Source organism: Globicephala melas, chromosome 8, assembly GCF_963455315.2.
Source record: "Globicephala melas chromosome 8, mGloMel1.2, whole genome shotgun sequence".
NCBI classification, from domain to species: Eukaryota; Metazoa; Chordata; class Mammalia; order Artiodactyla; family Delphinidae; genus Globicephala; species Globicephala melas.
The window spans coordinates 93,132,758-93,152,261 of record NC_083321.1 but is presented as its reverse complement, the minus strand read 5'-3'; the positions used below and the strand labels follow the sequence as shown (position 1 = coordinate 93,152,261).

Below are 19,504 nucleotides of genomic sequence, written 5' to 3'. Positions count from 1 at the left end.
ACTGATTCCTGCCCCTCAGGGCGCCCTTCCTGCTGAGTTTGTAAAACAACTGAAGACAAGTCCCCGGCTAAGCCTGGATCCCTCGCCCAACCCGAGTAGACGCTGCCCGGGAGGGGTCCCCAAGGGCGCTGGAGACGGGAAGTTCACAGCTGCAGGTTCCTGGACAGAGGTCTCCTTTCTCAAAGGCCCCAGCTCTGGAAACCTCTAAGACCCAGGGGACTGAGCTCACCTCCAGACAGGCAGAGGCAGAGCCACTCAGGGAAGCTCAGTTCTCCAACTTCCCTGTCCACAGAGGGGCACTGCCCTACTGCATTACCTCTGGTCTGAATGTTGGCCCCTGGGACTCTCATGGGGTTCCATTCCGGAACCAGTGGCCTCTGTCGTTAGTGATTTCTCCTCCGAGCGAGGGTAGCATTTCTGCTCCAATCACCTAAGGAAGAGGCAGGTCTTGGTCAGGGAAGGACAGTGGGAGGCTGGCTGGAGATGGAGTGTCCGTGTCCCTCCTTCTCCCTGGGCCCTGCTGCCCTGGGTCTCCTCGTGTTTCACGAGCTCCTGGGCAGCGTGAGGTCATCCCCTGCTGCAGGCCTCTCCCTTAAGATGAGTCAGCCAGAGTGTACGCTCCAGATTGCCCAGCTTGTGTCACCATCTGTTGATTTCCCTTTTGTTAGCTCCAAACCATCAGTCTGGTTTTGATGTGCCCGCCTGTACCTGGGGAACCGAGACAAGGACCAAAGTGGCCTAACCGGGGAGCAGAGGCCCAAACATTGCAGCATGGCAGCGGGGGCTAGAGGGGGAAGAGACCCCAGGGTGCGGGGGACCTCAGGACGGGACTCCAGGCTAGAGGTCCAGCTGTCTCAGCTCATTGGAAGCGCCCCTTTACTGTAGGATTCATTCAGTCGACACATGTTCGCTGAGCATCTACTGTGTGCCAGCACGTTCTGGAGCTGGGATACTAAAATAACTCCCTCTCTCAACAAAAAGCGCCATGTGCTCTGAAGACACGAAGGCAGGGTAAGGAATTGGGCAGGAACGTGGCACTCAGCCTAATTTTGATAGAGGCGTCAGGCAAGGCCTCTCCAAGGGGTTGGCATTTGAGCAGAGATCTGAACAGGGCCAGGGGTGAGTCAAGGAAAGAGCATTCCAGGCACAGAAGGAATAGTCACAGCAGAGGCCCTGGGGTAGAAATGAGCACATGCACACTGATTTGAAAACCATTGTAGTAGATGACCTTCTAGAGGTCTTGCTGCTCTGATTTCTTTAAGCTAGGAATTTATAACTTGCTGGGAGGGAAGGACCTTAAAGAGGATCAATTAATCTCCCTCACTTAATACTTAAGCCTTCTATGCAATATCTCAGCCAAGTGCTTCTTCAGCCTCTACTGAATTACCCCTGATGACAGGAAACTCACTGCCTCACAAGGACACCTTCCAATTCTTTATAATCTTGACCTTTAACATTTTAACTGTGGTAAAATACATATAATGTAAAATTTACAATCTTAACCATTTTAAGTGTTAAGTCCAGTAACGTTTCAGTTTAAGTTCAGTAATGTTTAAGTTCATTGTCATCTTGCAAAACTGAACCTCTAGACACATTAACAACTCCCCATTCTGCCGTCCCTCTAGCCCTTGGCAACCACCATTCTACTTTTTGTTTCTAAGAATTTCACAGTTCTAAGTACCTCTTATAAGTGGAGTCAATCACACAGTGTTTGTCCTTTTGTGTCTGGCTTATTTCACTTAGTATAATGTCCTCAAGGTTCATCCATGTTACAGCATGTGACAGAATTCTTTTCCTTTTTAAGGCTGAATAATATTCCATTGTATCTATATACCACGTTTTCTTTATCTATTCATCCATCAATAGACACTTGGGTTGCTTCCATCTCTTGGCTATTGTGAATAATGCAGCTATGACCATGGGTGAACAGACATCTTTTCGACAACCTGCTTTCAATTATTTTGGGTATATGCCCAGAAGTGGATTTGCTGGGTCATATGGTAATTCTATTTTTAATTTTTTGAGGAACTGCCATACTATTTAATCTTGACTTCTGAATGTTCAAAAGTAGTTATTTTTAAAAGTCTAATTGAATATAGTAGAAACAGTGATTAGCAGTGGCAAGAGGTTTGCCAGATGTACAAACCCTCAGAAATGGGAGTGGGCTAATCTGAGAAGGCTTCCTGGAAGAGGTAAATTTAGAGCTGGGATCTGGCTTTTCTGAGTTGCACATGGGGATAAAACAAACTTAGAGTTGGGGAATTCATTTACTCATTCATTCATTCTAGAAATATTTATCAAGGGCCTATTTTTGTGATAGACACTGTTTTCACACTGAGTGAAATGGGAAAACATTGAGGGGTTTTGAGCAAAGGAGCCACATGGTCTGACTTAGGTTTTGAAGCATCTCTCTGGCTGCCTCCTAGGAAAAGACAGAGGAGGGGCAGGGCCAGTTAGGAAGCTGCTGTCCCTGCTTCCCTCAGTAATTCCCTTCCTTTGCTCTACAGGTTGAAGGGGGATCTATCCAAGTCACACCTTCCAGCAAACCCTTCCTCCCCTCTCCTCTGCCCGGGACCCTCTCCCCACCAACTCACCCTCACACCTCCCTGAGGGAAGGGAGAGGGCCCCACCTTTGCAGAAGACAGATTTTCTCTCCCAGCCCTCTGGGGCCACCAGGAGCCCCAAGGTTTCTGTCCATTACCTCTCCAGGACTCCTGCAGCTCTGGGGAGTCTCCGAGGCCCAACTCTCTGACCTCTTAGAAAAAGACAGAAAAGATGTTCTCGGCTCACTTAGCATGTGTGTGCAAGGCCACTGAATTGCCAAGGAGGGCCTCCTTTACTTTCAAGCTACTGAGAGGAAGGGGGAGACTTTGCAGGAAGCCTGGCCACAGGGAGGGGTGGAGAGCCCCCCAGCGGTGTGCAGCCCACCATCTCCCTGAGATGGAGCCACTTGTGATGACATTTAACCAGTGCCACCCACGTGCTGGAGACCTTCCCATGCAGTAACTCATCTTTCATCTAATTCTCCCAACAACTCTGTGACCTAAGTCCTAGTTATTATCTCCGTTTTCCTGAAGGAGAAATGGAACTCAGAGAAGTCTGGTGTGATCACAGAGACATCCATTTCCAGAGTGAAGGGGACTTAGTTTTTCTAATCCAGTTGTTCTCCACCCTGGCTTCACATTACATCACCCAAAAAGCTTTTGTAAAATACCAAGGACTTCCCTGATGGTGCCATGGTTAAGAATCCGCCTGCCAATGCAGGGGACATGGGTTCGATCCCTAGTCTGGGAAGATCCCACATGCAGTGGAGCAACAAAGCCCGCGAGCCACAACTACTGAGCGCGTGCGCCTAGAGCCGGTGCTCTGCAACAAGAGAAGCCACCGCCATGAGAAGCCCGCGCACCACAACAAAAGAGTAGCCCCCACTCGCCACAACTATAGAAAGCCCATGCACAGCAACGAAGACCCAACGCAGCCAAAAATAAATAAATTTAAAAAAATACCAATTTCCAGGGCACACACCCAGAGATTCTGAGTTTAATTTTAAAAACTTCTTAGGTGATTCTAATGTACAAACACAGTTAAAAACACATACCTCCTCTACCCCTTCCCTCTTTGTATGGGTGGGAAAACTGAGGGCCTGAGAGAGGACTGGACTTCCCTAGGGTCACCCTGTATCCGTTTCCCAAGGCTGCCTTAACAAATTACCGCAAACTGGTGGCTTAAAGCAACAGAGATTTACTGTGTCATAGTTCTGGAGGCCAGAAGTCCAAAGTCAAGGTGTGGGCAGGGCCCTGCTCCCTCTGCAGGCTCTAGGGGAGGATCCCGCCTTGCCTCTTGCCTGGCTTCTGGGGTCGCTGGCAATCCTTGACTTTTCTTTGCTTGTAGATACATTACTCCAATCTCCGCCTCCATCTTCGCACGGGCTCCTCCCTGTGCGTGTGCACCTGTGTCCAAATTTCCCTCTTCTTATAAGGACACCAGTCAGATTGGATTTAGGATCTACCTTAATCCAGTGTGACCTCTTTTTAACCTGATTCTATTTGTATTCACAAGGTCTGGGAGGACATTAACTTTGGGGGACACTATTTAACCCAGTATATACCCCATCATTAGTGGCAGAGCTAGGGCTCCAACTCAGCCTCCTAAGTCCCAGTCCTGGGCTTGTCCCCCAGTGCTGGGTGGCTCGGCCCCTCTTCATCTTCCTCTTCTCACTAATGGCTTCCATCGAGCCCCCTCCCCACCCTTCACCAGCCCTCAACACTGAAGGCCAAAGCTTTCCTGGTGGAAGAACATTCTCTTCTAACTGTGGAATCCCAGAGGGCGGATACCAAGTTCAAGACTTCTCCATGGAGCCCAGTTCAGTACCTAAGGATGCTCCACAAAGACTTGATAAATGGAGCCAAACTGAATTGAATGGATGACTGCTCCTTCGTGAGGAAGTGAGGACCCCATCAACAGAAGCAATCAAGCAGAGGCCAGCTGAACGTGTGTCCCTATAAAAGTGCTCTTGTTCTAGGAGAGTCAGCCTAGCACAGAGCTTTGGAAGAGCATAGGAAGTAGACTAATGGTCCAGGCTCTACCACTTATCAGTTGTGTGACTGTGAGTGGGTTATTTAACCTCTCTGCTTTGGTTAGTAACAACAATAATAACCATTTCAAAGGGGTGTGGGGATTAAATGAGATAATGTTCCTAAAGCCCTTGGCCTAACATGTAATGGATGCTCAATAAATATTTAGCTTTAAAAAAAAGGAGAGCTGTGCTCCAGATCACCAGGAAAAAGGGTAGTGAAGCAGGCTGGAGTATTCGAGGAATAATAAAAACCAGAAAAGGATTCATTAGCCATGCGCAGCACTTCTCAGGTCGCAGGCGTGTTTCAGATGACACTGCAGACTTTGAGATGCACCAGTCAGGCAGCGCCAGTGGCAGAGTCTACATTTAGACACAGTTCCATATCCTGGTCCTAGAGCCTAAAACCAAGTGATCCTCCATGGGCACACTGTTGGCATTTGGGGTAGAATAGTTGTTGCTCTAACCTGACCACTGAATGCCATTGGTACCCCCAAGTTATGGTGTCAACCAAAAATGCTCCCAGACGCACATGTCCAAACGGCCTCGGGCTGGGGGCTGGACGTGGTGGTCCTGGCTGTCCACTCCAGGTGGACGCAGCCTGCCCCAAGGAGGAGGAAACAAGATGTGGGATAATGGCTCCTCTACCCAGTCCAAGGACAGCTGGTCCCATTTGGGCTGCGGAGGATGGGCTGCCAGACTGCCAGGGCGCCCCGCTGGAGCCAGCCTTGGAGGCCAGCCGTGTTTGGAGCCCTGGCCCTTCTGAACCCCCCACCAGCTATCTGTGCCTCCGCCGCTCTCCACACCGTATGCCTCTCACTCCACAGGCCCCCTTCTCCTTCCTTCCCCAGCAGGGCCCATCATCTGATTCTCATCAAACATGCAGAACTGATGTCGCACAAGTCCCCCCCAGTGGGGATTAACATAATACCCCTGATTTCTCCTTCCTGTCTTGCTCGCTCTGCATCCCCCTGGCTGCGGCCTGCCTTTGTTTCAGGAGCGATACACTGTATCTGGAAATGTTACTGCAATTAAATATGAACAAGAAGGGGGGAAGGGAGGGGGAAAATGAGGACAATGAAGGATGTGAAACATCAGATGCAGCAGCTGCTTGTTGCTATAGAAACCCCAGCTCCCCACCACCAGCATGGCAGCACCCCTCCCCAGCTTAAAATTCCTTAGGGCCAAGTGCACCGTTGTCAGTGTCGTTCTGGCGACAACAGGGTCCTAGCTGTCCAGGCTGGAGCACCTGTGGGTTGCTAGGGTTGATTTTAGGGTCTTTCCTGTTTTTCCTTATCCCACTGCCACCACCACCTCCAATCCTGATACTTCTGATTGGCAGCAACACCCTCCAGTAGTTCTGCATCCCAGTCCCGGTTACATAATAAATTACGGGAGAGCTTCCGCATTTGACTTTGGGATGTCACAGCATGGAGACAAAACGGCACATGCAGAGTCTGGTGGGGGAGCCAGGCTTTCTCTGTGCTCCCCGTGGGTCTTCTGACTGCTGGCAGCAGGGCCTGGCTCCCTCCTGCTCCCTTTTCATCTTTTACCCACAGCACTGAGCCGGAGTCTACAAGGTGTGGTCTGCGTGTTGGAGGGGGCGGGGCAGGGGTCCACAAGCTCCAGGCAGGCTGCCAGCTGGCCAAGTGCTCAACTAGGGAGATCCCAACAGGATGCCACTCAGCAGGGATCCGTGTGAAGTCCTGGACCTGGGCCCACATGGCCAGGTGTCCAAGGATGGAGAGAAGAAAAGTGGCGTAGCCGCAGCTTGCAAACACACGACCAGAGCCTTTAGTTGCGGGCAGAGTATGAAGCAGTAGTATAATGGGTCTGCCTCCCCACCCCCACTCAATCTCCCCTAAAAAGTTAATGCCGCTTAGGCTGGAAGTTGGTAGCCCTGCTCTATTCCACCCTGGTCAGATAAGCTGACAGTTGGATCCCCACCACTTGGCAAAGTGCCTGCCACATAGCAGGTCTAGTCCTGTACAAAGATACATGGAAAGGAGATGGGAGAGAGGGAGAGAGACAAGGAGGGGAGGGTGGAGAGTGGGAGGGAGGGAGGGAAAATTCAGAAATTTGTAGATAAACCAAAGTTTATTAAGCAAGAGATCAGTCAGATTGATGAAGTTATTTAAAACCATACTAAATAACGATTAAAAAATAAAATCCAAAGACTGCTTAGCCTGATGAAAAGTCAAAGGGCATGATAGTTGCCTTCCAGTTTGCGAGGGAGTGTGTCAGTAACACAGGTTGAGGCTGGTTCTGTAAGGGTCCAACAAGTAGAAACCAGGACCCATGGAGCTCAGTGGTGAGCAAGGGAGAGCTTTCTCAAAGTCAGAGCTATCAATTTTGGAATGGGCCACTAAATAAGGTAGTGAGTTCCCCGGCCCTGGAGGTATTCAAATGAAGGCCAGAGAAGCTTTGTTAAAGATGTGGTCAAGCACATTCAGCTTTTCAACCCTGCAGTTCTACAGCTTTCATTGTTGGAAAGTATCCTTTGGTGAGGTCCCTGTTTGCTGGTGCTGAGATCTTGGGCTTGTGCTTGGAGGGGTGAGACACCACAGAATATTCCTAATAGGAGAATGAGCCAGTATCAGGGCTCTTGTCAGTGGTTGAGAGGGCTCACTCAGCACCCAGGTGGGAGGAAGCAGACCTCAAAATAATAGGATTTGAAGGACATGGGGCTACCCAAAATGTTTCCTTATGAAAGCCTGACAGTCCAATGTTAGCAGGTCCTTAGTATGAGGTCAGCATTACCCTCTCCCCTGCAGCTTTCTTGTAAGTCATTATTCACTGTCCTGATTCTGATGCCCCCTCTGGTGAAAATGGCAGCCTGAGGTCTGCTATGCCTTCCTGGGGAAGCAGCTGTGCCCCTAGAGAGCAGGCAGAGGGACCCTAGGTTAGCTTCTCGATCTCAGTCTAGCTGGGTCTTGGGTGGGAAACCATGAGCTTAGAGAGTCCCAAAGCCAGATGCAAGCCCCTCCCCAACCCTCAAGTCCACATTCTCCCCCTTTTAAAATCAGCCCTGACTAGCTCAAGTTCAGGGTTTGCCTTAGGACCTTGGACAAGAAAATCCATTCTACCTCGGAGTGTAGTCTTGTCTCGTAATCAGCTAAATGGGTGAAACTACTCTGTCCTTTCTGCTTCGCGCTGTCACGGCAGTGAGACCGTGGAGGGCGCAGTGCTGGCACCTTTGCCTTGAACAAAATGGTATCAAAAACTGTATGATGAATTAGTGTCGTAAATCTGTGTCTCCACGCCCCCGCTCCTAGTATAGCTTATCCTCAATAATTGTTTCTTGGGTGAATAAATGATGAAAACTGAGAGAAAGGGATTTAGGCTTGTGTTTAGGCTCAGTGCAAAGGGAGAGCTGGGAGCCGGAAGGCCTGAGTTCTGATCCACTTACTGGCTGTGTGATTTTAAAATGGAGATGACACCTCAAACAATTGTAAGAACAAGCAAGCAATGAACATTAAAGCTTTGCAAACTCTTGCAAAGAGATGGGAAAGATGAGGACTGATATTCACTAAGAGAGCACACACTGTGTGCCAGACACTTTATTATTTTTTAATAATAATAATACTCTAATAATAATAATACTCTATGAAGGATTATTTGCACCCTGTTGCACAGATAAGGCTCAGAGAGGTTAAGTAACTTTCCCAAGGTCACACAGCTAATAAGTAGAAGAGTCAGATTGGAACCCAGATCTTAGTCTGACTCCAAAGCCCAACATCTTCCTGTAAAAAGCTGAAGTATCTACATTTAAAGGAATAATCATTGTAATTTCTATTGATTTGCACATGGAAAATCCTCATTGGTTAGAGGTGCTCTCCTGCCTTCAGCACTACATCAGCTTCACCCCCTTGTTTTCCCCATCACCTCCCCTCCCCTGGGCAGCAGTCCTGGCCTAGGAGAAGGCCACCTGCAGGCCCAAGTTGCTTCTGGTAGTGTGCCCAGCCAGAGGAGTAATCGACTGTGTCCTGATTATGTCTCCAGAAAACAGGTTTTTTATTACTTACCACGGCGGGCTGTACATCTCTGACGTGCAGAAGGAGGACGCCCTCTCCACCTACCGCTGCATCACCAAGCACAAGTATAGCGGGGAGACCCGGCAGAGCAACGGGGCCCGCCTCTCCGTGACAGGTAGGCGAGAAGGCTGGGGAGGAAGGGCACCAGCCCACCCCCGGGACTGGGTGGGCATGTCGGCACCACTGATCAGGGAGTCTGCTGTGTGTTCAGGGGATTCAGAGAATGAGATTAAAGAACATAGGTGCAGAAACCACTGGGGGAGACCTTGTCCAGTTTGGTTTTGGGTATCCTTCACATAAGGACCCTACAGTTAAATTCTTTTCAGGAGTCTATACCTGAGGAAGCTTAACTCTCCTGAAGAATTGTTATTTTACCATTTATCAAATAATGAGGGATATGGGACCTATCCTGTCGTTCCTTTTTTGCCTTTGCTGCCAGGAAGTTCATAGATACAATCTGCTATGCAAACATAGTAATGATTCGATGGGATTGGATTGGATTAGGGAGATTTTGTATTTCCTTGTGTCCCTAAGAATTTTTTAGGATTCTATTCTATCTATTTTTGAATACATGTATGTCTTTTGTTATAGCCCACCTCACAACATTTGAAAGTAGGCAAACAAAAGGTTAAAAAAAATAAATCTCTAAATTAAATAAGGATTTTTATTCTGGAGTGATTATAGCTCCTTATGGAAGGATGAAAGCTAATATTTACTGAATCCCTCTGTGTGCCAGAAATTTCACTTATGTGCTGTATCTTAGGCAGTGTACTAGCCTGGTGAGGTGTGCACTGCTCTCCTTATTTCTACAGGTGAGAAAACCAGAACTTAGGGAAGCCAAGCAACTCACCCCAACTGTTTAACCAGTGGGGGGCACAGCCAGAATTCACACTGAGCCCCCGACCCCAGCATCCTCCAGCTGCACACCCTCATGGAAGGCGCTAATCAAACACCACACACATGCCCCAGTCACAGAAGAAAGAAGGGCACTTGGCGCTCTTCAAGGAAGGCTTTCCGGAATAGCACTTTTCAAACTGCGGACAGTGATCCACAGACATCATGACCTATGCAACGCACGCTGGTATTTCCTACCACGTGCGTCGCGATGCACTCTGATATTTTCTATTCTATTCTATCCCACTTCAATTTATCTAAATGCTGGACGCAACTCACCAAATGGATTTCATAACTTCCTAACAGTTTGTGACCTGCAACTTGAAAATCTCTGCTCTTGTGGAGGTGGGATCAGAGTGGCTTTTGGAAGGGAGATGAACTGATAGAACACCTGGGTTTGGGGACTAGCCCCCACCAAATCATGCAATGTCTCTGGATCTCTGAAAAAGGAGCTAGATTAGGTGACAGCTCAGATTCTGTCTACCTCTGACATTCTGTGGTTTGGCGAGGACTACCCTGACCAGCAGGTGACTCTATCCAGGACTCCCTCTTATTTGCCTGGTGCATTTGGGGGCAAGAGCGGAAAAGCGGAAGCCAGGAGAGCGAGGATCGGGCTCTCTGATTCCCCCTTGTGTCTCCAGAGCCTGGCCCTGTGCCTGGCACATAGTAGGTGCTAGGTAAATATTTGTGGAATTAATCAGTGCCAAGGGAAACCGCACTGTCACGTGGGGAGGAGATGGGGCTGTGCTGTGTGGCCCCATCTTTGTGGCTAGACCTTGCCATCTGCAGCCCAATTCCCAAACGTGTCAGTGGTTACCTTCCAGATTATACGGACTTGTTTGTGTAGTGTTTTGCATCTCATTTGCATGTCTTTCATACGCTGTGGGAAAGGCACAGAAATACTCCCTCCTGCAGGCCTGCTCCTTTCCCCTGCACGAATATTTAGCCCCTTCATCCTACTAATCTTACTTCCACTCTTGTCCCTCAAAAAAGGCACCCTTTAAACTGGAGGATATGCCAACCCTTCTCCTTCTGCTCTCATTGCCCACCAGCTGGGGATGGCGGGTGGGGATGCGGAGAATGGGAGATGCTACCAGAGACTAGGAGATGAAGCCCAAATAGAGAAACGGAGAAGCAAAGACAGGGAGGCAGCCAGACGACAAAAGGGGAGAGGCATGGGCACAGAGAGAGAAAAACATAGGGCAGAGAAAAACAGAAACCTAACAGAGAGACAAGGATAGACAAGATGACTGCGACAGGGTGGAAGACGTTAGGAGCGGAGGGGAAGGGGCCCCAGGAGTGACGCGGGCCCTGATGTGATGTGATGTGACAAGGCCATCTACAAGCAGCTTGTCTCGGCAAAAATGCAACTGATACCCAAGTGAGGCAGTGCAGAAGGAGATTCGTGTCAGGAGGGCTCAGGCCTCCGCCCAGAGCCTCACATTTCAGATCCATTCCCAGAGTTGAGGGCAGGGGTCAGTCCCAAGGCAGCTTGCAACTGAGATGTTTCACTCCTTAGTGGCCAGAACCCTGTGAGCTCCTGGGGCTGGTGGTCGGGAAGGGTGTCATCCCTCCCTGGCCAGAAGCTCCGGGCCAGCCCCTGGAATCAGGGATGGGAGATGCAGCTGCATGTCCTGGCAGAGCTGGGCCCTGCCAGGGCACCTGGTGGCTGAGGGTGTCTGAGCCCGGCACACCCCAAGGGATGGCTGCCCCTCCTCCTCACCAGGTACAAAGGCAAGAGGAAGGGGCAGAATGATCCCCTCCGCAGTGCCTTATCGATGGTCACTGGATGAGGGCAGCAACCACACCTGCGGTTTTCTCAGTTCTCACCAGGTGTTTGATTAAGTAATAGGGAGGGACGGGGGAAGGAGAGAGTGAGACGTATTGGAAAAAGGACTCAGGAATCAGACCAAGGTTTCAGTCTTAGCTTCAGCACTCACTAGCTGTACAACCTGGCATCAAATCAATAATGTCTCCAAACCTCAGCTTCCCCATCTGTAAAATGGGAGTGACATGTTCTCCTTGGGGTCGTTGTGAGAATTAAATAGGGTACCGCGCGTAGAAAGCTTAGCCTGGGGCCGAACACACAGGAAGGGCTCAGCAGAGAGTAGCTGCTGTTTGTTGTGGTCCTTGTTATTGTTGTTCTATTGTCTCTGGATTATTATTCCTACTACATCTCAGGGGGCGGGGGCGGGGGCGGGGAAGGACTTTTCATTTTTCTGTTAATTTTCTGAAGAGGAGGCAGTCGTGAGGAAAGACTGAGCCCCCTAAAAATACAACCTAATAACTCTTCGTCACATCGAGGTGCTTTTTGGAGTTTACCAAGTGCTGTCATGGGCGTTAGCTCTGTGGAAGAGGCACCATCATTTGCATTTATAAAGGAGGGCACCAGGGACCAGAGAGGCTGAGAGACTGGACCAGGGTTCCCCCGCTCACGGGGTGCCGAGCCAGGTGCAGAAGTCATATTCCAGGGCAGAACTGTTCAGCCAGCTGGGAGAGGTCCCAGCAGCCCCCGACCCCGACCCCGGGGCACACTGACCCCCTACCCCCCGCCAGCCCAGCCCCAGCGTATCCCCAGAGATTTCTCAGGACCAGGCCATCTGTCTCCCAGCCCTGCACTGGCCCTGGCAGCCCCCGATCCCCCCAGGCTGCCACCATACACGCCACAGCATTTTACTTCTGCTCCAGAGTAATGAAAGAGGTTTCTTTCCCTCAGAATTTAATTTCACGCCTGAGACTCGGCGATTAATTCCATCCCCACCCCCAGCCCCTTCCTCCACCGCCCCATGGGCCCCTCCGCTTGTAAATTCTGCGGTGCGCCACGGAATTTGTGTATTTTGCATCAATTAAGTGTCACATTGAGTAATTCTTCCCTGGCACCGGGTTTGTTTAGCCCAACCATTCCCACAGGATGGGGAAGAGGCCGCAGAAGCTGGCAGGGAGGGAGGGCGGGCGGGGGCAGAATAGTAATCGCCGGGCATGTCTGCGTGGTGGGTTAGTGTCACTCGAGCTCTTTGACACACATTTTGCTCTGTTGCCCACAACAGCCTTAGGAGATCTGGAAGCAGTGGTATCACCTCCACGTGCAGACGAGGAAACTCAGTCTCTGGGAGATCATAAGACTCACCCAAGGTCACACGGCTTATCAGTGACCCAGGCTGACTGGTGCCTGGGTCTCCTGATTCCCAGTCTCAGGCTCCCTGTGAGAAGCCATGGACAATAGGGAAGGAGCAGAGAATCTTCTGGAAAGTTCTTTCCCCAGGGAGGAGCATTCCTAGCTCAGCCTGTCTCCAAAGGGGGCGGGGGGGGGGGTGGCGCGGGTGAGCTGAGGACAGAGGAAGTTTCCCATTTAGTCAAGAAGGGGCCGAGAGGGGCATCAGCGCTCTCACGGTTCACTCTGGAGCAGAATCCGGGGTTAGACCCCATTTACTGAACAAGGGTGGCAGAGACCTGGTTTCGGATCTTGGCTCTGCAGTGTGATCTGAGCAGGTCACTGCACCTCTCTGGTCTCCAGGCCCTCATCTGTGTGTGCCTTCCGAGTCCCTAAGCCAGCTCTACTATTCCATGAGCCTGTAAAGTTCTGCCATGTGGAAAAGGCAGACCACCGGCCCGCCCCATGCCCACGTGCCCCCGTTCACCCTCCCTCAGACGTTTATGGTTCAGTAGCCCTGCTCTGTGCCAGGCACGTGGAGATGCCGTAGGGGATCAGCGCTGCCTCGAGGAGCTCTCGGCCTTCCAGGGGAGCCAGATACATGGCCTGGTGCTAAGTGCTGTTGGCAAGGGCCTGGGGGGGCGTGGCGACAGTGGTCGCCCCTGGGAGGGAAGCGGGGTGGCTGGGTGCAGGGGTGAGGGGGACTCCCTTTGCACTGTGTGCTCTCCTCTACTTTCTGAAGTTTTGTCATGTGCATATTTGCACTTTTCATTCTTTTTCTTTAAAAGAAAAGGCTGCTTGAAAATAAAATGAAAGCAAAGGAAAACTATGGGAATCCAGTGAAAGTGGCCTGAGGGAGGCGTCCAGAGGAGGTGACGTTGAAGCTGGTTTTGAAAGATTAGTAGGAGTTGGCCAAGCAGAGTGGGCTGGCGGACAGCATGCCCTGAGTGGGGAACTGGTGAGATCAGAAAGGGGTCGGGGGGCGGGAGGCAGGCCAAGCCAGGGACCTGGTTGGCGTGAGATCACAGATCCCAGAAGGCCTAATTCAGGATAAGAAGTGTGGATTGTAATATGTAGGTAGAGGGAGCCTATGGGAGTTTTACATCAGGGGAAGGTCCCCGGTGGGCAGAAAACCCAGAGAGGCCTTTTAGGGTGAGAACTAGACTGAGGTAGCAGCCAGCACGCCGCTCACATAACACGGGCATCACACACAGAATCCCACCAGTGAGGGCCTAGGCCTCAGGCAATGTAGGGCCCAGGCCCACAGCCGCTGCTTTCTCTAGGTTGGGGATGCAAAACACAGAAGCATCGTTGGGGTAGCCAGTGTGCTTTGTGGAAGGCTTAACTTCCGAACCCTTCTGGGCCCTGGTGGAAAGGCACTGCCCCCTCTGAGCCCGGCCAGATTGCAGGTGGGAAGAGACAGGAGGGGACAGGGAGGCCCATCCTTGACGGGCCCAGACTGAGACTGACCAGAATTACAAACCCAAGATGTCAGGATCCTCATGTCACAGGGACTGTTTGTATGAAAGTCCCTCCCTCCCTGTGTCTCTTGCTGTTTCCCTTTTTCCCTCTGTCTGTCTGTCTGTCTGTCATTCTAGCCCAGTCTGCCCACCATATCCTCTCCTCCCCCAGCCCCTGCTCCGAGCCGTGCTTCTCAGGGCCTCCGTCTGGCCCGAGTAGGAGCATTTGGGCCAGAGTCTGGGGCACAAGGAGACACAGTGAGCCTCCCACACTGGGTGTCATTCACTCCGGGCACCGGTGGGGCCTGCCTTCCTGCTCCCACCCAGGGCTGGCCAGGACCTCTCGTGTTCTCTGCCTTCCAGACCCGGCCGAGTCGATCCCCACCATCCTGGACGGCTTCCACTCCCAGGAAGTGTGGGCCGGCCTCAACATGGAGCTGCCCTGCACCGCCTCCGGCTACCCCATCCCTGCCATCCGCTGGCTCAAGGATGGCCGACCCCTTCCAGCTGATAGCCGCTGGACCAAGCACATCACGGGGCTGACCATCAGTGACCTGCGGACCGAGGACAGCGGCACCTACATTTGTGAGGTCACCAACACCTTCGGCTCGGCAGAGGCCACAGGCACCCTCACAGTCATCGGTGAGCGGGGAAGCCCCTCTTCCAGCTTCAGTAACCTTTGAGAGCACCGTGTGTGGTGGGGAGGGGCGTGGGGGCAGCCGCCCCTGCCTCTGGCCGGCCCCAGGGGATGATCCCCTGGTTGGGGAAGGCAGGTTGGTGTCCTGGGGAAAGCACTGGGTTTGAAATCAGAAGACCTGCCTTTTGGTTCTGATATCACCAGATCGTAACTGACTTGGGGAAAATCATATAACCCTGGGCATCACCTCTGTGCCCTTTTCTGTCAAAGGGGATAATAACCCTGGCCCTCCGACCTCCCAGAGGTCACGAGGGTCAAAAGCGACAGTGACGGTGATGTGATAAGCCCACAGGGCTTCTCAGCTTCTTGGGAGGAGGCAGAGTCTATACTAAAGGAAACAATGCTGACGTGAATCCATCAGAGGACATATGAACCCACCAGAGGCGACATTCAGAATATTTAGTGATAATTAATAGAAGTACAGATTGATCAGCGCAGACGCTGGAGGCAAACACCCAAGGCAGCCTTTCCAGGACCTGCCAGTTGGGCATTAACTCTGGTCCTTCCTGTTGCTCCCCATCCCAGAGCCCCAGGGTCCAGGGAGCACGTGTGGAGAGCAGGAGGTCTTCGCAGACCCCTGCTGCTGCTGAGCTGCCGGAAGGGCAGAGAGGTCGAGGCAGAGGGGCTGAAGCTAGGGAGAGAACCCTGGAGGGGGACTTATGAGACCCAGGGGCATCCTTTGCCCCCCGGCCCGCCATCCCTCCCTCGAGTTCCCTGCTCTCGGGGCTGCAGGGAAGGTGTTGGCAGCAGCGGGGCTGACATTTAGAGATTTGGAGACCCAGGATTGTGGGATCTCACCCCTGTGGGGCAGCAGTAGCCTGAGTCCTTGAACTTTGCACCCGAGGGCATTGTGAGGGATTCGGCCTGGGCGGCAGAAAGAGGCCATCCAGAGGGGATCCCATCCCCACCCTGCAGAAAGGGGCGCTCTGCCGTTGAGATTGACCAAAGATGCTCTCCGCCCAGCTCACCACCTATCTCATGAGCACAGAGCTGCAGGTCTGCGGACCCTCAGGTGGACCAGAGAACCACACAGAGCCCACCCCCTCCTGGCCTTCTGCTGTCCTGTCGCCCTCAGCCCAGATATGGGCCCAGTGTCCTCCCCACAGTCAAGGGGGTCTTGGCAGTTGGAGCACATTTATCTGCAGTGTGGGGAAGAGACCCCCCCTCTGCGAATCCACTGTGAAGCTGGAAGAGCAGGAACAGCCCCAAGAAATGCTCTGGGAGCAACAGTTCATAATACAAATGCTTAGGTTACGACGCTGAAGGCTTGGGGGGAAGAGGCGGTCCTCTTATATAGACAAACCCTGGACCGCAGAGGAGGCAGGTAGAAGGACCAGGATTAGTACCCTCTTGACCTAAGCACTGTCCAAAATTGTCTGGTCTAGAATTACCTTCAACCCCTCCTGCTATACACACACATACACACACTCAAACTCACATTCATACACACACACTGTCTCAGGGAACAGGTCAGGAGGGCCACGTACCCCCAAATCCTTGGAAAAGTAGCAAACTTAACTCTGAGTAATTTGGTGTTCAGAGCTCCTGCCTCAGGACAGACAGGCAGGCAGGTACTTACACACACACACACACACACACACACACACACACACACAGGCAGATGTGTTGAAAGTTCACATGCCCACCTCCCCATACACACGTGCACACATATATGGTGCCCATATACACTCACAGATACACACATTCCTCCACGTAACACACTGTCATCCTAGAGCACGCTCATAGTAAGTAACTGCCTACGGCTGTGTGCACGTACCGCCTGCCCCTGCCCCCGAGTGGAAGGGTACACCTCATTCTCCTCTGAGACAGCTCCCCACCCTCTGCCACACTGGGCTTGGCTGGACAACCAGGTTCAAAGGGAAGTGACTTGGCTTTTCTCTGTCTTCCATCCTTGTGATAGCTCCTCTCTGCCAAGTTCATGGAGAGGAAAGCAATGCTTCCCATACTCCACATCATTCTGCCCCCAAGCCTCCCACGCATCCTAGCCCGTGCAGGGGCAGTGAGGAGAGGGCGGCTGGCTGGCTGGCAGGGCCCTGAGAGCCCTGGCTCGTGACTGGGACAAGCAGGATGCCACCTGCGTCACGTTGCACTGACATTTCCTGGACAGCAGGCAGAGGCTCTGGCAGTGAGTAGGGAGAGCACAGTGTGAGCAGACTCGTGTGTGCTTTGACTGTGCCCCACCAGACGGACCTGCCGTGCCCCCATCTCCTGCAAGCTCCCTCGCTGGGGTTCCAAGGCTCCTGTACAGAACCCCAAGCCCATGGAGATGAAGGGAGAGAGGCCAGCTTGGGGGTGGTAACCAGCCAGCCAGCCAGTGAAGCGATCAACATGACTCAGACAGCAGTAGTGATATAAAGATGAGGGACACTGCCCTGCTTTCAAGTGGCTCAGAGTCCAGAGGGAGAGATAGAAACACAAAGAGGTGATTAGAAGACCATGACCTTAGTCTTGTGTTAGTTACACACAGGGAGCCCCAGAAGAGAGATCTTTAACCCAGCCTGGGAGGGGAGTGCTGTCCAGGAAGGCTTCCTGGAAGAGATGACACCTGAGTTCAATGTGAAGGATGAGTAGGAAGTAGGTAGAGGGGGCAAAGGGTGCTCTAGGTGAGACTCTGCGTGTGCAGGAAGCACAGGCAGGCTGCTGGTCTAGACACTGCATTGCTGAGAAGGGTGCCAGGTCCCCAAGGGCCTTGATGGCCTTGAATGCCACACTGAGTTTTTGGGTGCCGTGGAAGTTCTGAACAGGGCGGTGGCTGGCTGCAGCATGGATAACCGATGGCAGGACACAGGGAAAAGGGGGGCAGGGAGAAGAGAGTACTGCATGGGTCCAGGCCAGGAGCTGCAGGCCTGCAGCAGGACAGGGGTGGTGAGGATAAAGGGCAGGGGATTAACTGATGCATATAAAGGAAGTCAGAAGGTAGCAAGTGGTTATCTGTATAAGTACAGGAGACAGGTGGCTCGGCCGTGGGTGCCTCCCTGGTTTCTAGGGTGGGTGACAGCGAGGACAGTGAACCAGACGAGGTCCCATCGTCCTCCTGAGCCAAAGGGAGCTTCCCAGCCCCGCCCAGCCAAAGGGCCCACGTCAGGAAAGCACAGGCCATCAGAATACCAGACGTAAAGACATCTCCTGGCCTGACCCTGCCATTTAACAGATGAGTAAACTGAGCCCTAGAGAAAGGAATTCGCTCGTCCTGGTCCCCCCTGCTACAAGGAGTCTTGGAGACAGAATCAGGGCCTCCTGACTCCTGGGGACTTGTGACCACAGCCCACTCCTGGCCACACTCCACTCACAGTGAGTCCTTTTTCTTTCCTTTTCCTCCCTGTTTTCCCTCGCCTCTCCCCTGCCTGGTCCGGCACAGACCCTCTTCATGTGACCCTGACACCAAAGAAGCTGAAGACCGGCATTGGCAGCACGGTCATCCTCTCCTGCGCCCTCACGGGCTCCCCGGAGTTCACCATTCGCTGGTACCGCAACACTGAGCTGCTGCTGCCCAACGAGGCCATCTCCATCCGTGGGCTCAGCAACGAGACCCTGCTCATCACCTCGGCCCAGAAGAGCCACTCCGGGGCCTACCAGTGCTTCGCCACCCGCAAAGCCCAGACCGCCCAGGACTTCGCCATCATTGTGCTCGAGGGTGAGCTGGGGCCGCCGGAGCAGACGGGCAGGTTCAGGGCTCCTACAGCCCGGCCAGAGGCAGGAGGCATTCGTTCAGCACTCACATCACTCCAGGCAGATGCACTGTCTTATTTAATCCTCCCAAGGGCCCTGTGTGGAGATAACTTTTTTTTTTTTTATAATAACCATTTGACAGCTGAGGAAACCGAGGCTTCGGTCACTTGCCCAAGGTCACACGGCCCTGCTAAGGAAGAGGGCTGGGGTGTGAACTCAGGGCTCTTAACCGCCATACTCTGTTGACTCTGCCCTTCAAAATTACTAGAACTTCACTATTAGAAGGGCCTTCAGTAGGGTCTCAAAGACTCTCGGTCTCCCAGAGGCTCTGGAAGGGTGCTGGGAACCTCTGGATTTTTGAATCCTCTCCCTGCCTGAGGTCTCTTCACAGCAGGCCTGTTTCTTACCATGGACCTGGCTTTCCACCTGCTTCTCTCTCCTTTTAAAACTACTACGCCCCCAAGGTTCCGCACCCAGCACCTCTGTGTATGGTTTTTCGGGTCGTTCACTACACAAGGTGCTCAACTAAGAGGGTGAGGATTGAAATGCAGCTTGCACTCCACTTACCAAGCCACGCACCCACGCTGGGCTGTGACCACGCAGAGGAGGCACCTTTTTCTTATTTGCACAAAGATGCAGCGGGGGGTAGCAGAGGCCCTATCCTTACCAACAAATTCAGTGGTTCCCCAGCTCCTTTATTGCTCCCATAATCCTGTTCCTTCCAAGGATTTTTCACTGTGATAACAAAAACACCAAACCTAGGCAAACCCCACGGGTATCTGTCTCACTGTTACAGCCCAGGGGTCCTCATTCCTTGGCAAGTGGGGCATGAGAGCCGGGCATCCATCGAAACTAAGCCCTCATCCTTCACCCGGTGCCCAGCAAACTGCCTTCCTCAGCCCCTACCTCCTCTTGTCCTGCCCCATCCCTGGTCTGTCTTCCCAATGAGGAAACACATCAGCTGGGCACAGCCTAGTGTGAAAGGGGTGCCTTTCGTCTCAGGGG

The 19,504-nt window shown here is 52.4% G+C and overlaps 1 protein-coding gene across 2 annotated transcripts in view; it reads left to right on the top strand.

Annotated features, from left to right (window-relative positions):
• The window catches only part of DSCAML1 (DS cell adhesion molecule like 1), a 341,768-nt gene that overhangs the window by 231,494 nt on the left and 90,770 nt on the right, over positions 1–19,504 (top strand). For both annotated transcript variants that reach the window (XM_030837857.2, XM_060304108.1), the window contains 3 exons: positions 8,576–8,722; positions 14,476–14,754; positions 18,189–18,464. In XM_030837857.2, the coding sequence (XP_030693717.2) occupies positions 8,576–8,722; positions 14,476–14,754; positions 18,189–18,464 (702 nt within the window). The remainder of the gene's footprint in view (positions 1–8,575; positions 8,723–14,475; positions 14,755–18,188; positions 18,465–19,504) is intronic.